At 41.1% G+C, this 14,300-nt stretch overlaps 1 protein-coding gene across 1 annotated transcript in view; it reads left to right on the top strand.

The window, feature by feature from the left end:
* SUZ12 (SUZ12 polycomb repressive complex 2 subunit) overlaps positions 1 to 14,300 on the top strand; it is a 57,001-nt gene continuing 42,701 nt past the window's right edge. The window contains exon 1 of the mRNA XM_063456179.1: positions 1 to 239. Coding sequence (XP_063312249.1) covers positions 119 to 239 — 121 coding nt within the window. The 5' untranslated portion in view covers positions 1 to 118. The remainder of the gene's footprint in view (positions 240 to 14,300) is intronic.

Raw genomic sequence — 14,300 nt, 5'->3', positions numbered from 1 at the left:
TCGGCCGCCAATCAGGGCGCAGCGGGGGCGGGGCCGACTCGAGCCGAGCACGGTGAGCAGCCGAGGGGCCAGCGAGACTATCCGCCGGGTTTTACCGCACATGGCCCCCCGATAACGGATGGCACCCCAGAAACAGGGCGGCTCGGCTCCAAGCACCGTCTGCCTCCCCCAGCCCGTCCGGAAACCAAAAATGGAGCAAATCCAGGCGGACCACGAGCTCTTCCTGCAGGCCTTCGAGAGTGAGTGACAAAAATATATAATATAATAATCTATATCACCTCATAAATCATATAATATACCGTGTAATATAATATATACAGTCTGTAATATAATATATATAGTATCCAGGGGGACCACGAGCTCTTCCTGCAGGCCTTCGAGAGTGAGTGGCCAAATATATAATATAATAATCTATATCACCTCATAAATCATATAATATACTGTGTAATATAATGTATACAGTCTGTAATATAATATATATAGTATCCAGGGGGAACACAAGCTCTTCCTGCAGGCCTTCGAGAGTGAGTGGCCAAATATATAATATAATAATCTATATCACCTCATAAATCATATAATATACCATGTTATATAATGTATGCAGTCTGTAATATAATATATATAGTATCCAGGGGGAACACAAGCTCTTCCTGCAGGCCTTCGAGAGTCAGTGGCCGAATATATAATATAATAATCTATATTACCTCATAAATCATATAATATATACAGTCTGTAATATAATATATATAGTATCCAGGAGGACCACGAGCTCTTCCTGCAGGCCTTCGAGAGTGATTGACAGAATATATAATATAATAATCTATATTACCTCATAAATCATATAATATACCGTGTAATATAATATATACAGCCTGTAATATAATATATATAGTATCCAGGGGGACCACAAGCTCTTCCTGCAGGCCTTCGAGAGTGAGTGATAAAAATATATAATATAATAATCTATATTACCTCATAAATCATATAATATACCGTGTAATATAATGTATACAGTCTGTAATATAATATATATAGTATCCAGGAGGACCACGAGCTCTTCCTGATGGCCTTCGAGAGTGAGTGACCGAATATGTAATATAATAATCTATATTACCTCATAAATCATATAATATACAGTGTAATATAATATATACAGCCTGTAATATAATATATATAGTATCCAGGAGGACCACGAGCTCTTCCTGATGGCCTTCGAGAGTGAGTGACCGAATATGTAATATAATAATCTATATTACCTCATAAATCATATAATATACAGTGTAATATAATATATACAGCCTGTAATATAATATATATAGTATCCAGGGGGAACACAAGCTCTTCCTGCAGGCCTTCGAGAGTCAGTGGCCGAATATATAATATAATAATCTATATTACCTCATAAATCATATAATATACAGTGTAATATAATATATATAGTATCCAGGGGGAACACAAGCTCTTCCTGCAGGCCTTCGAGAGTGAGTGACAGAATATATAATATAATAATCTATATTACCTCATAAATCATATAATATATACAGTCTGTAATATAATATATATAGTATCCAGGAGGACCACGAGCTCTTCCTGCAGGCCTTCGAGAGTCAGTGGCCGAATATATAATATAATAATCTATATTACCTCATAAATCATATAATATACAGTGTAATATAATATATACAGCCTGTAATATAATATATATAGTATCCAGGGGGACCACAAGCTCTTCCTGCAGGCCTTCGAGAGTGAGTGATAAAAATATATAATATAATAATCTATATTACCTCATAAATCATATAATATATACAGTCTGTAATATAATATATATAGTATCCAGGAGGACCACGAGCTCTTCCTGCAGGCCTTCGAGAGTGAGTGACAGAATATATAATATAATAATCTATATTACCTCATAAATCATATAATATACAGTGTAATATAATGTATACAGTCTGTATGTTAATATATATATAGTATCCAGGGGGAACACGAGCTCTTCCTGCAGGCCTTCGAGAGTGAGTGGCCGAATATATAATATAATAATCTATATTACCTCATAAATCATATAATATACCGTGTAATATAATGTATGCAGTCTGTAATATAATATATATAGTATCCAGGGGGACCACAAGCTCTTCCTGCAGGCCTTCGAGAGTGAGTGGCCGAATATATAATATAATAATCTATATTACCTCATAAATCATATAATATACCGTGTACTATAATATTTACAGTCTGTAATATAATATATATAGTATCCAGGGGGAACACGAGCTCTTCCTGCAGGCCTTCGAGAGTGAGTGGCCGAATATATAATATTATAATCTATATCACCTCATAAATCATATAATATACTGTGTAATATAATGTATACAGTCTGTAATATAATATATATAGTATCCAGGGGGAACATGAGCTCTTCCTGCAGGCCTTCGAGAGTGAGTGGCCGAATATATAATATAATAATCTAGATTACCTCATAAATCATATAATATACTGTGTAATATAATATATACAGTCTGTAATATATATAGTATCCAGGGGGAACACGAGCTCTTCCTGCAGGCCTTCGAGAGTGAGTGACAGAATATATAATATAATAATCTATATTACCTCATAAATCATATAATATACCATGTTATATAATGTATACAGTCTGTAATATAATATATATAGTATCCAGGGGGAACACGAGCTCTTCCTGCAGGCCTTCGAGAGTGAGTGGCCGAATATATAATATAATAATCTATATTACCTCATAAATCATATAATATACCATGTTATATAATGTATGCAGTCTGTAATATAATATATATAGTATCCAGGGGGAACACGAGCTCTTCCTGCAGGCCTTCGAGAGTGAGTGACCGAATATGTAATATAATAATCTATATTACCTCATAAATCATATAATATACCGTGTAATATAATGTATGCAGTCTGTAATATAATATATATAGTATCCAGGGGGAACACGAGCTCTTCCTGCAGGCCTTTGAGAGTGAGTGGCCGAATATATAATATAATAATCTATATTACCTCATAAATCATATAGAATACCGTGTAATATAATGGATACAGTCTGTAATATAATATATATAGTATCCAGGGGGAACACGAGCTCTTCCTGCAGGCCTTCGAGAGTGAGTGGCCGAATATATAATATAATCTATATTACCTCATAAATCATATAATATACCATGTAATATAATGGATACAGTCTGTAATATAATATATATAGTATCCAGGGGGACCACAAGCTCTTCCTGCAGGCCTTCTAGAGTGAGTGGCCGAATATATAATATAATAATCTATATTACCTCATAAATCATATAATATACCGTGTAATATAATGTATACAGTCTGTAATATAATATATATAGTATCCAGGGGGACCACAAGCTCTTCCTGCAGGCCTTCGAGAGTGAGTGGCCGAATATATAATATAATAATCTATATTACCTCATAAATCATATAATATACCGTGTAATATAATGTATACAGTCTGTAATATAATATATATAGTATCCAGGGGGACCACAAGCTCTTCCTGCAGGCCTTCGAGAGTGAGTGGCCGAATATATAATATAATCTATATCACCTCATAAATCATATAATATACCATGTTATATAATGTATGCAGTCTGTAATATAATATATATAGTATCCAGGGGGAACACAAGCTCTTCCTGCAGGCCTTTGAGAGTGAGTGGCCGAATATATAATATAATAATCTATATTACCTCATAAATCATATAATATACCGTGTAATATAATGTATACAGTCTGTAATATAATATATATATAGTATCCAGGAGGACCACGAGCTCTTCCTGATGGCCTTCGAGAGTGAGTGACCGAATATGTAATATAATAATCTATATTACCTCATAAATCATATAATATACAGTGTAATATATACTGTCTGATATTATCCAGGGGGACCACAGGCTATTCCCGCAGGCCTTTGAGAGTGATTGCTGTAAACGTCATATAAACAATGTATAAGTAATGTTATATATACAGTTTGTAATATAGTATCCAGGGGGACCATGAGCTCTTCCTGCAGGCCTTCTACAGTAAATGCCCAAAATATCATGTAATATGTAAATAATAGAATATATAAGCAAGCATTAGGCTGCTAGTAGGATAGGACCTGCCGAATATGGGGTACTTTGACGTAGTTGGCAGGCTTATGCAATGTATGATCATATAATATAACTAAACCCCCATCATTTTTTTTCCTAGGTGAGGAGTTTTTAAATAAAACTATTACAATCGCTAAGATTTGAAATCACTGTTTAGTTAATAAGCGAGTGCGCTGGATTCTGTATTTTGTATATTTTGGTCCCAGCAGCACCCTATAATGTATGCATGTTCGGTGAGTGCAGCCCTCTTGGTTTTATATGTGTGTATAAATAATCCAGGTGGACCCATAAGATCTACCTGCGGGCCTTCCAGAGTGAGTGCCTTTCATAAAATGTGATATATCATAGAATATCCAGGCGGTCTACAAGCTCTGCCTGCCAGCCCTCAACATTGAGTCCACTGTAGAACCCAAAATATTATTTATAATATAACATTTATATACATTCTGTAGTATATAATACAACAGTACTCAATTTCTTTATGCCACTGGCCATTGACGAGTAAAAATTTAGCGCAGGGAGTAGAAATTCACCTCTGGTGTGTATGCCATGGTTTGACTAGTAGCATAGGACTTAAAAGTTTAAGGCATGTAATACAATATACTGGTGAATCGTGAGCTTCGGGAGTATATCCTTAGAAATGCATAAACCCCACAGTTTCCTTAGAAACAGTGTAATAGAAATGCTTCAATAGCCACTGGAATTCTAATTCCCACATTAAATATATCTGAAATTGTCCTGTGAAATAACACAATTGGTCCCACAATGTGCACTGTAGCAACGTGTAATTTAGATTCCATACTGTCCAGCTTAATGACTGGACTCCCACAGTGTAACTGTTCCTACGGTTCCTGTAATATCAAATGCAATAACAGATACCACAATGTCTGTGGCATAATGTAATCTAAATCCCACATTGTGCCGTATTAAAACATAATTTAGATCACACAATGACTTGTGTAAAACCAGTGAATCACACATTTTTTCAATACTACTTAGTATAAACCTATATATCACTTAATATATGTTCTGATATATGTATCATAATTTACTCAAGCTTTCAGCATTTGTTATGTATAATAATACAATGTAATATATAAACAACTCTAGCATCTACAACATTTGTTTTCCGTAAACCACTGATATCCAGTGAAGTAATTTAATATCTATCATGAATTCTGGGATACCCAGTTTAATATAATGCACTGCTTTATACAGGGTAACATAACATAACATTTTATGTTATCCATTGCTGTAATGTAATATAATAATAGGCATTTTAAAAGGTGTAAGTGTAATCTGTGTGTAAATTCTGGAATATTGTCAGACTTTGTTGCATTGTAGAAAAAGGGACTCTACACATATACAAAAATGTGTGGTTTAAAAAAAATACGTTTTATTGAATAAAAAATGTGCTGTTCAGGGGGAAAAAAGAAGGCAAAAACCCACGTGCATTCACGAAATAAGTGATGTCACTAGCAGATGAAAGACAAAGGTAGGAGGAAAGACTTTTACAATTTTTCCTTCCTGCTAAATTTTCAGTGCTTTATTTATTTATTTTTTCCTTCTTCTTCTTGAAAATGTCTCTGAGAGCCATTACCAGTGTTGTCAGCAGTTTGCAGATCAGGGAAAATGTCCAGTTTTACTTTATCAAGAGCACATGTAGAGAAATTCTAGATTGTATGTAAATGTGTATCTATCTACCTTAACACCAGATAGTCTTCAGCTTTATATCTGACTGAGCTACCAGTAGTTAATATCCTTGGCATTTTTTGGTCACTGACCATGATTTGCTCAAATACATCCTATTAGAAAGCAGATGTTTAGTTTTTCAGTATGTGTCTGGGTGTAGTCTCCTATTCTTGTATCACTACTGATCTCACCTTTGTATTCTTGCAATTATGTAGAATATAGAATGTTCCTCTGTAAAAGTTTGTGAAATGGCTAAAATTCGCTCTGTAGATTTAAATAGGGGTGTGACAAATGTTAAAACAGGTTACCAGAGGCAGTGTGATTTCGCCCTTCAGCTTATTAAATTTCAAATATTCTGGTCGCTTTATAGTATAGTAGAGTATAATTTTTCAACAGAAAGTTGTTTGAATGGGAAAGCCAAAAAAACAACAACTGTAATGCAGCTAATTACAGCCATCAGTCTGTTTTAAACTATATTGGACCCTCGAAGCAGAGTGGGTGGAACATTTCTCAATTTATCAGACTTTGCCAAATATATTTACAAAGAAATTTACAAAAAAAATATTTATTTACCCTTCCTGCCCTAGAACCTCCTCATGTATACAAATATTTTGCTCGGTTTACAGAAGATTTGCATGTGTTGTTTAGACTTATTTTGAAAAAAAATTTGTGGAAAATACTGACATTTTTGCATTTCACGTAACCCCTTAAAATGTACAGTGTTTTCATAATTTTATTCATTGAACAGAATGCAGTTTTTGTTTACTCAACCACTTAAATTTACAGCTTTAACCCCTTAAGGACCGGCCTGTTTTTGCGATGTTTGTACGTTAAGGACCAGAGCAGTTTTTTTTTTTTTTTTTTTATAAATTCTTTATTTATGTCAACGAAGAACATTACAATAATTGCATATCAAAACGAGCCGATACAGGATATTGTTACATTATATATGCATGGTTCACATCGTATTTGGAATGACCTTAAACTATCCCTCCTAGTAAACCTTCACTTCACCAACGTATCCTGGAATGCGGCTATCAGCTTTTAACCAGTCCTTCCCAGTTTTTTATTTTTAAAATTTTTAAACTTATAACATAGATGAGAGATAAGCAAAGGCAGTAATAAGACAAAAACAGAAACCAATAAGGCAGGTCAAACAGCACCATATATGTCATACTAGTATGTTCGCATGTTAAATATGTGTAGGACATGCCCTATTTTCCATCCTGTGTTTCCATGATAATCTAACAACTCGTTTGCTGTTTTATATTTTTTGTCAAACTCTTACAAAGTTCTATCCAATTGCACCAGTAAGCCCATGTCCCAATCCTTTCGTGGTACTAGTTATTTACAGTCTGCCTGGCTTTCGTGAAATAATTAAGAAGATCTCACAAGAGAGAAGGAAAGGAACAGAGAGATGAAAGTAGATATCAGAGTGTGAAAAAAGGAAAAACTAGGGGAGAGAAAAAAAAAAAAAAAAGGGGGGGGGGGGGGGGAGGGTGACGTCAGGAGGGTCCGGCCATCCCATGTCGTGTGAGCTAAACTCACGTATTGGCTGCGCTGGCCTCCCAAGGGCCCCAAATTTTTTCAAACTTTTTCGTCGTACCCCTAACTCGAGCTGTGAGGTCATCCATGAGGTAATTATCTTTAATTTTCCTGGTCACCATATCAATCCCTGGGGCCTCCTGTTTCAACCATCCCTGTGCCAGAGCTCTCCTAGCTGCCAGAGTCACCTTATTCAATAGGGTTAGTTGCGCTTTGGTCCAGTTATCTATAGGTCTGGCTAACAGGAACACCCATGGGTCTAGTTTAACCTCCCTCTCAAATATGTCTCGTAGCAATTGCGCAATTTGTCGCCAAAACACTTGTGCTATTGGGCATTCCCACCACATGTGGACATATGTGCCCTTGAGACCACATCCTCGCCAGCATAGGTCTGTAGTAATTTGATTCATACGGCTCAACTTTACCGGTGTGGTATACCACCTAAATAGCGTCTTATAGGACTGTTCCTGCAGGGAGACACACATAGAAGCCTGCGCGGCCGCCTCCCACATCTCCTGCCACTCCACTCCCTCTAATGTCTCTCCTAATTCCGCTTCCCATTGGGCTATGTATGTTAGTCCTCCCCATTCTGAAGTGTTGTGGCATAAATGTAAGTAGATAAGTGAAATCATTTTTCCTGGGAATCGTTCTTTTGCGCACATTCTCTCAAAGAACGTCATCTGTGCCTCTGCGGCTTGTTTAACCTGGATGTTACGGGCATAATCCCTGATCTGAAGGTACCTGAAATAGTCAAAGGGTCGCAGAGGTGTTTTATTTTGCAGATTGTCAAAAGTCACGATCGAGCCCCCCTCGTATAGCTGAAATAACCTTTGCAGTCCCGCCCTTTCCATGCCTCTAAACTCCCGGGCCGACATCCCTGGTAAGAATGCTTTGTTCCTCAATAGAGGGGTCATCGGTGAGGGGGAGGACGCCAAGCCATACTTGGGTGCAGCCGTGTCCCATATTTTCAGCGAGTTAGAGATCGCTGGACAAGTCACTGTTATGTTCGGTCTGTGCTCCTTCGGGGTCCACATATAGAACTGAGGCATATCCATCCCCATAAGGGATGCTTCCAGGTCAACCCATCTTCTTTCCTCAGGCGGGGAGTGCCACAGCGCCACCTGTGCCAGTTGGGCGGCAATGTAATAAAAGTGTAAATGTGGAAGGCCAAGTCCTCCTCTGCCCTTAGCTCGATAAAGAATGTTGCGTGATACCCTGTGTTTCCTGTTTTGCCATATAAATTTGCCTATGGCTTGCTGTAGCGGTCCTAGGTCTGATCTGGATACCCTTATCGGAAGTGCCTGGAACAAAAACAATATTCTGGGTAGCACATTCATCTTTACGGAGTGTATCCTGCCGATCCAAGAAATTGCCTTTTCCATCCATTTCTCCATATCCGTCATCAAGGTCTTAATCAGCGGAGTGTAATTCTGTTGGAATAATTTAGATGGATCCGCTGTCAATCGTATGCCTAGATATTTTATGTGATCTCTCGATATTCTTAACTTGTAGGTTCTCCCTATGTAGTCTGTGTCCAGCTCCGGCATCCCTATGGGTAACACACTGGATTTATCCATATTCACCTTGTATCCGGCCAATTCTCCAAATTCTCCCAAAACGTCTGCCAGTGCCGCCATAGATCCCCTCGGTTCAGTTAGCGTCAGTAACACGTCGTCGGCAAATGCCGACACCACGTATCGTTTCCCTCCGACATCTACCCCTTTGATATTCGGGGCTGCGCGTATTGCCTGAAGGAGCGGCTCTAAAGACAGGGCGAATAATAAGGGCGACAATGGGCATCCTTGTCTCGTGCCATTGCTAAGACCAAACGGTTTTATCTTTGCACCCGAAATGCGGATTTGGGCTCTGACGTTGGTATACATTGCTCGAACCGCAGTCGTGAACTGAACCGGGAATCCAAGGTGATCCAGCATTGTAAATAAGTAAGGCCATTGAACCCTGTCGAAAGCCTTTTCGGCATCCAACGATAGTAATATCGTCGGTATCTTCCTCGTGGTTTGTCTCCATATGAGGTCCACGTTACGTCGAGTATTCTCGAATAGTTGTCTAGTTGGTATAAACCCCACCTGGTCAGGGTGAATCAGCCGAGGTAGGATCAGATTTATCCTGGTAGCCAGGATCTTCGCTAGTATTTTTGAGTCGTGATTGATAAGGGAAATCGGGCGAAAGTTTTCTGGGGTCGACAAATCTCTGCCTGGTTTCGGCAGTAAAACGATGTCTGCTAGTGACATATCCCTATCAGGCGTTCCTCCATCTAATAATTCGTTAAGCCAATCAACCAGGTGTGGAACCAGTTCTTCCCTAAAGGTTTTATAATAAGAGCCATCGAATCCATCCGGTCCCGGAGCCTTATTACTTTTCAGAGTATAGATTGCCACTTCTACTTCCCCCTCTGTAATCGGTTTCCTCAAGGACTCCACTTCCGCCCCATTTAGTTTTGGTAAATCCAGCCCGGCAAGGAAGGCTTGTATCTTGTCCCTTTCGTCGCTGATTCTGGCGGGGTCTGTTGTGGAGTGGTTGTATAGTTTAGCGAAGAATTCCGTAAATACTGTAGCTATATCTGTGGGGTCTGTGCGGTATTGACCTAAGGCATCTCTGATTTTAGTAATGTGGGGTCGATGCTGTCGTGGCCGTAACGTTCTCGCCAGTAGGGTATCCATCTTGTTGCCCTTTTCAAAATAGGTCCGTTTAGATCTTACGATAGCCCGTGCTGTTTCGTCTATCATCGTTCCTTTAATCGAGGCTCTCAGTTCCCGCACCACCTGCAAGTTAGCAGGTGTAGCGTCGATCTTATGTTTCAGTTCGGCCTCACGCAAGGACTCCAGAAGGGAAGATAGCAGTTGGGTTTTGCGTTTTTTCTTCAGCGTTGCTGCACGAATCAAAACGCCCCTGATCACCGTTTTATGAGCCGACCACACCGTCACCTTTGATAAATCCGTGCCAGTTTCTCTAGCGAAGTAGTCAAGCAATTCCTTCCTAACCTCCTCAACTATTGCCGGATCACGCAGCAAAGAAGTGTTCAATTTCCATGACCATGGGGACGTAGCACTTAGTTTATCCAATGTTATGGAAATGTCAGCGTGATCAGACCAGGTTATGGATCCTACAGTCGATATCGATACTTTGGGCACTGAGTGAGTATTAACCAAAAACAAGTCAATTCTCGAGTAAGTATCATGGGGTGCAGAGTAGAATGTAAAATCGTTGTCGTCCGGGTGTTGTGCCCTCCAGATATCTACTAAGCCTGTGTCCTGCATGAAGATATGTAATAATTTGTCCTGTCCGCCCCTATTATGCGATCTAGGAATACCTTTACCTGATCCCCTATCTCTCGCCGGGCATGGCGCTGCATTGAAATCGCCTCCTACTATTATCATGCCATGTGGTAGAGTGTTAATCATCAGTGTCAATTCCGCCCAAAACTCCTTAGAGGGGTCATTGGGGCCATAAAGATTAATAATATGTATGCTATGGGAGTACAACGTTCCTGACAGGAGCACAAAGCGGCCCCCCGAGTCCGCATGTACCCTAGTAACATTAAGCGGGCATCTGTGGTGTACCAGGATTGCAACGCCATTCCTCTTATTGAGCGCTCTCGACTCATACGTGGTTCGGTACGTACGGTCTCTGAGTGCAAATTTCGCCGAGGCCTGAATGTGTGTCTCCTGCAGGAAAGCTATATCGGGGTTCAAACGGTTGAGATCCCTAAACATGAGGCGCCTTTTTTTGGGTGCATTAAGACCTTTAACATTCATGGACAATATCTTCACCGGCATGGGTCTATCCCGTGTGAATCGCTATGATAAAACCCATTGTGAAGCCTGCGCACTAAATGTATTTTGTCTAACTTTCTCTCGGTAGGAATAGATAATCTTCGCCGGCGCGATCTAGCTTGCATAGTAAGCGCTGCTCCTGTCATTGAAGTCTCACCAGTTACGTTCCGGCCGTTCCTAAGGTGTATTCCCCCAACGTCACCCTCCAGGGCTGGGTAAGGGAAGGTATAAGAAGGGATAGAAAGGGGACAAAATAAAGAGGAAAAAAAAGAACAGTAAGTAGAAAACATATTATGTACAGTAAATGCCTGGTCTTATCTAAAGCCAGGCTCTTGTGGGGTATGAGTCCCTGTCCCTCCAGTGATCCTAAAAGGCTCAACAGGGCCAGGGATTCAGACCAACCTAAAAATAATTAAAACCGCAGCCGAATACAAACGATTGGTGGCGGTCATTACAAATACATTCACCTAGGTAGGACGCCCCACCCCAGGCTCCCCTTGGGTATCATACCCGTACTCCTTCTCGGGCATCCCTTGCAACTCGACTTTACTCTCGCCCTGTGATCCCCTCGCTGCTCCCTGCATCCTATGGGTGGAAAGAGCTTGCCTTGCGTGTTATTTAAATCAAATGGGAAGACATTTATATAGGCCCGACCGGGGTATCCAGGGTTCGTGCGACTAAATATGGGCTATAGCCCTGGGGATATCCCACAGCTAATGGAGCGTGAGCCGGAGGCGGGAAGAAATAAGGCCTAAACCGACGTCCCCCCTCCCCCGTAAAGAACAAGCAGTATGCCCTTTGCCTCAATTGTTGGGGACCCCCCTCATCCCTAGCTCCCCGAGTCAGCCGGAGTGGAGTATACGGGTGCCAAAAATTGGTCTTGGTGGATTTCAACTATCCACCTCTATGCAGCCCAACATGTGGCCGCATCTAATACCTGGTTGTGGGTACTCGAGAGTGAAAGAGGAAGCATAAATACATAGAGGGGGGTACGAAGAAAAAACTAAAAACTGTTTAAACATGCCTATAACCGAACAATAGGTGTGCATAGTACAAATACAAATAACCCCTCCGTCGGTGCCTACCCCACCGTCCACCCCGCTCCCGCCGGACATATTAAAAGTCAGAGTCCAGACCTCACAACAATAGCGAAAACGTTAACCCATGAGCTGGCAACCACACCGTGCCTCGATTGTATGCTGGGCGCCGCCTTGCAGATGCGTCAGAATCATGTCCCCAAAATGAGTATATAATCCCACACCTTTCCAGAAGGAGAAGCCCTAACCCTCCCCAAAACACAATGGAGCCCCCCCCCGGATATCAACCCCAGGCCGAGCAAAAATCACTCGCTCCTGACGGGTACAAAAACCTTTAAATTAAAATAGATATAAGTGCCCGCAGAAAAAAGACCCCCTCCCAAAAAAACAGGATGCAAAATACCCCCCACAAGCCGTCCCCAATGGGGCACTTCTTCAAGGGGCTGGCACCAGAAAAGGAACGTAAGGGAGCCCCCCGCGGACCTCACTCACCCGCCGTGTACCATTCTCGAGGGAGGGGATGTACCGTCGCTGTCGCAGCTCCAGGCACTGCAATGTCGCCTGTGTCTTGTACCCCTAGGTCGTGCAGGAATGCCGCCGGATCGCCCCCAGGGTGTAGGATCTTAGAGCGCCCATCCTTAAAGGCCATCAGGCGGAACGGATGGCCCCACGCGTATTTAATAGAGTGCTGTTGGAGCAATTCAGTTATAGGCCTCCATTCCCTCCTCTGTCTCAGGGTGTCTGGTGTCAGGTCCTGAAATAGGGCCAATTCAGCTCCTCTATACTTGATTTGGTTTTCCCTTCCATATCTCATCAAAGCTTCCTTTGTTTGAAAAAACTGAAATTTGATGATGATATCCCTGGGTCTGGTATCATTTGGCCGTCTGACCCTGAGAGCCCTATGAGCCCTCTCAACATGCCAGAGGTTTTCCGGTATGTTTGGTAGCAATGGTTTAAATATGGCGAGTACCACCTCAATCAGGGAGCCTTCCCCCTCTCTCTCTGGCAAACCCCGCAGTCTGATATTGTTCCTACGCGAGCGGTTGCCCAAATCTTCTAGTGCATATTCAGCCACCGCTAACCTGGATGTTAACAGGTTAATTTGCGCAGCGGCTGCATTGTGAGCTTCCACTGTGGACTCCACTCTTTGCTCTAGCACTGCTGTTCTATTGCCGAGTGCCTGTATCTCCGCCTTAACTTCGGCGGTATTTCTAGCTATCTCTGTCGCTAGGTAGGATCTTACCTCCGCCAAGGTAGCCAGTATCTGTTTGGCGTCAGGCTCTTGGGATCCCGAAGTCCCGCTGGATGCCGGGCTGGAAGGAGATCGCGGCCCTCCAAGGCTTTCCCGTCCGCCATCTTGGGTGTTCCTCATGGCGCGGGAGGCCGCAAAGAGATCTGCCACCGTCGCTCCCTGTTCAGCCTGTTTTTTGGTCGGCTTCTTAGGGGCCCGCTTTTCCATCTCGGGTCTCCCTTCAGTTTGATCCGCAATCGGTCACGGAATGCCGCTTCTGTTAGCCGTTGATCCAGTGGTCCCGGCGGAGCTCACACGGACACGTCCAGCTCGCTCCCACCTCAGACCACGCCCCCAAGGACCAGAGCAGTTTTAACACTTTTGTGGTGTTTGTGTTTAGCTGTAATTTTTCGCTCTCTCATTTACGGTTCCCATACAAGTTATATATTGTTTTTTTCACGACAAGAAGGGCTTTCTTTACATACCAGTATTTATATTATGTCATATATTGTATTTAAAAAAAAAAAAATAAAATATGGTGAAAAATAAAAAAAAAAACATGTTTTTGGACTTTTACTTGAAAAATCTTTTACTTATCTACAAAAGCGAATGGAAAAAACTGCTAAATAGATTCAAAATTTTGTCCCGAGTTTAAAAACACCCAGTGTTTACATGCTTTATTGCTTTTTTTTTGCAAGTTATAGGCCTATAAATACAAGTAGGAAATTGCTGTTTCAATATATATATATTTTAAATGTATCAATAGTGACATTGTTACACCGTTATCTGTCATAAATCCCCGAAACACACCTAACGTACATATTTTTTAAAGTAGACAACCCAGGGT

The sequence above is a fragment of the Pelobates fuscus genome, chromosome 5 (assembly GCF_036172605.1).
Source record: "Pelobates fuscus isolate aPelFus1 chromosome 5, aPelFus1.pri, whole genome shotgun sequence".
NCBI classification, from domain to species: domain Eukaryota; kingdom Metazoa; phylum Chordata; class Amphibia; order Anura; family Pelobatidae; genus Pelobates; species Pelobates fuscus.
Note: the sequence above shows the minus strand (reverse complement) of the source record. Positions and strands in the feature narration are given on the sequence as shown.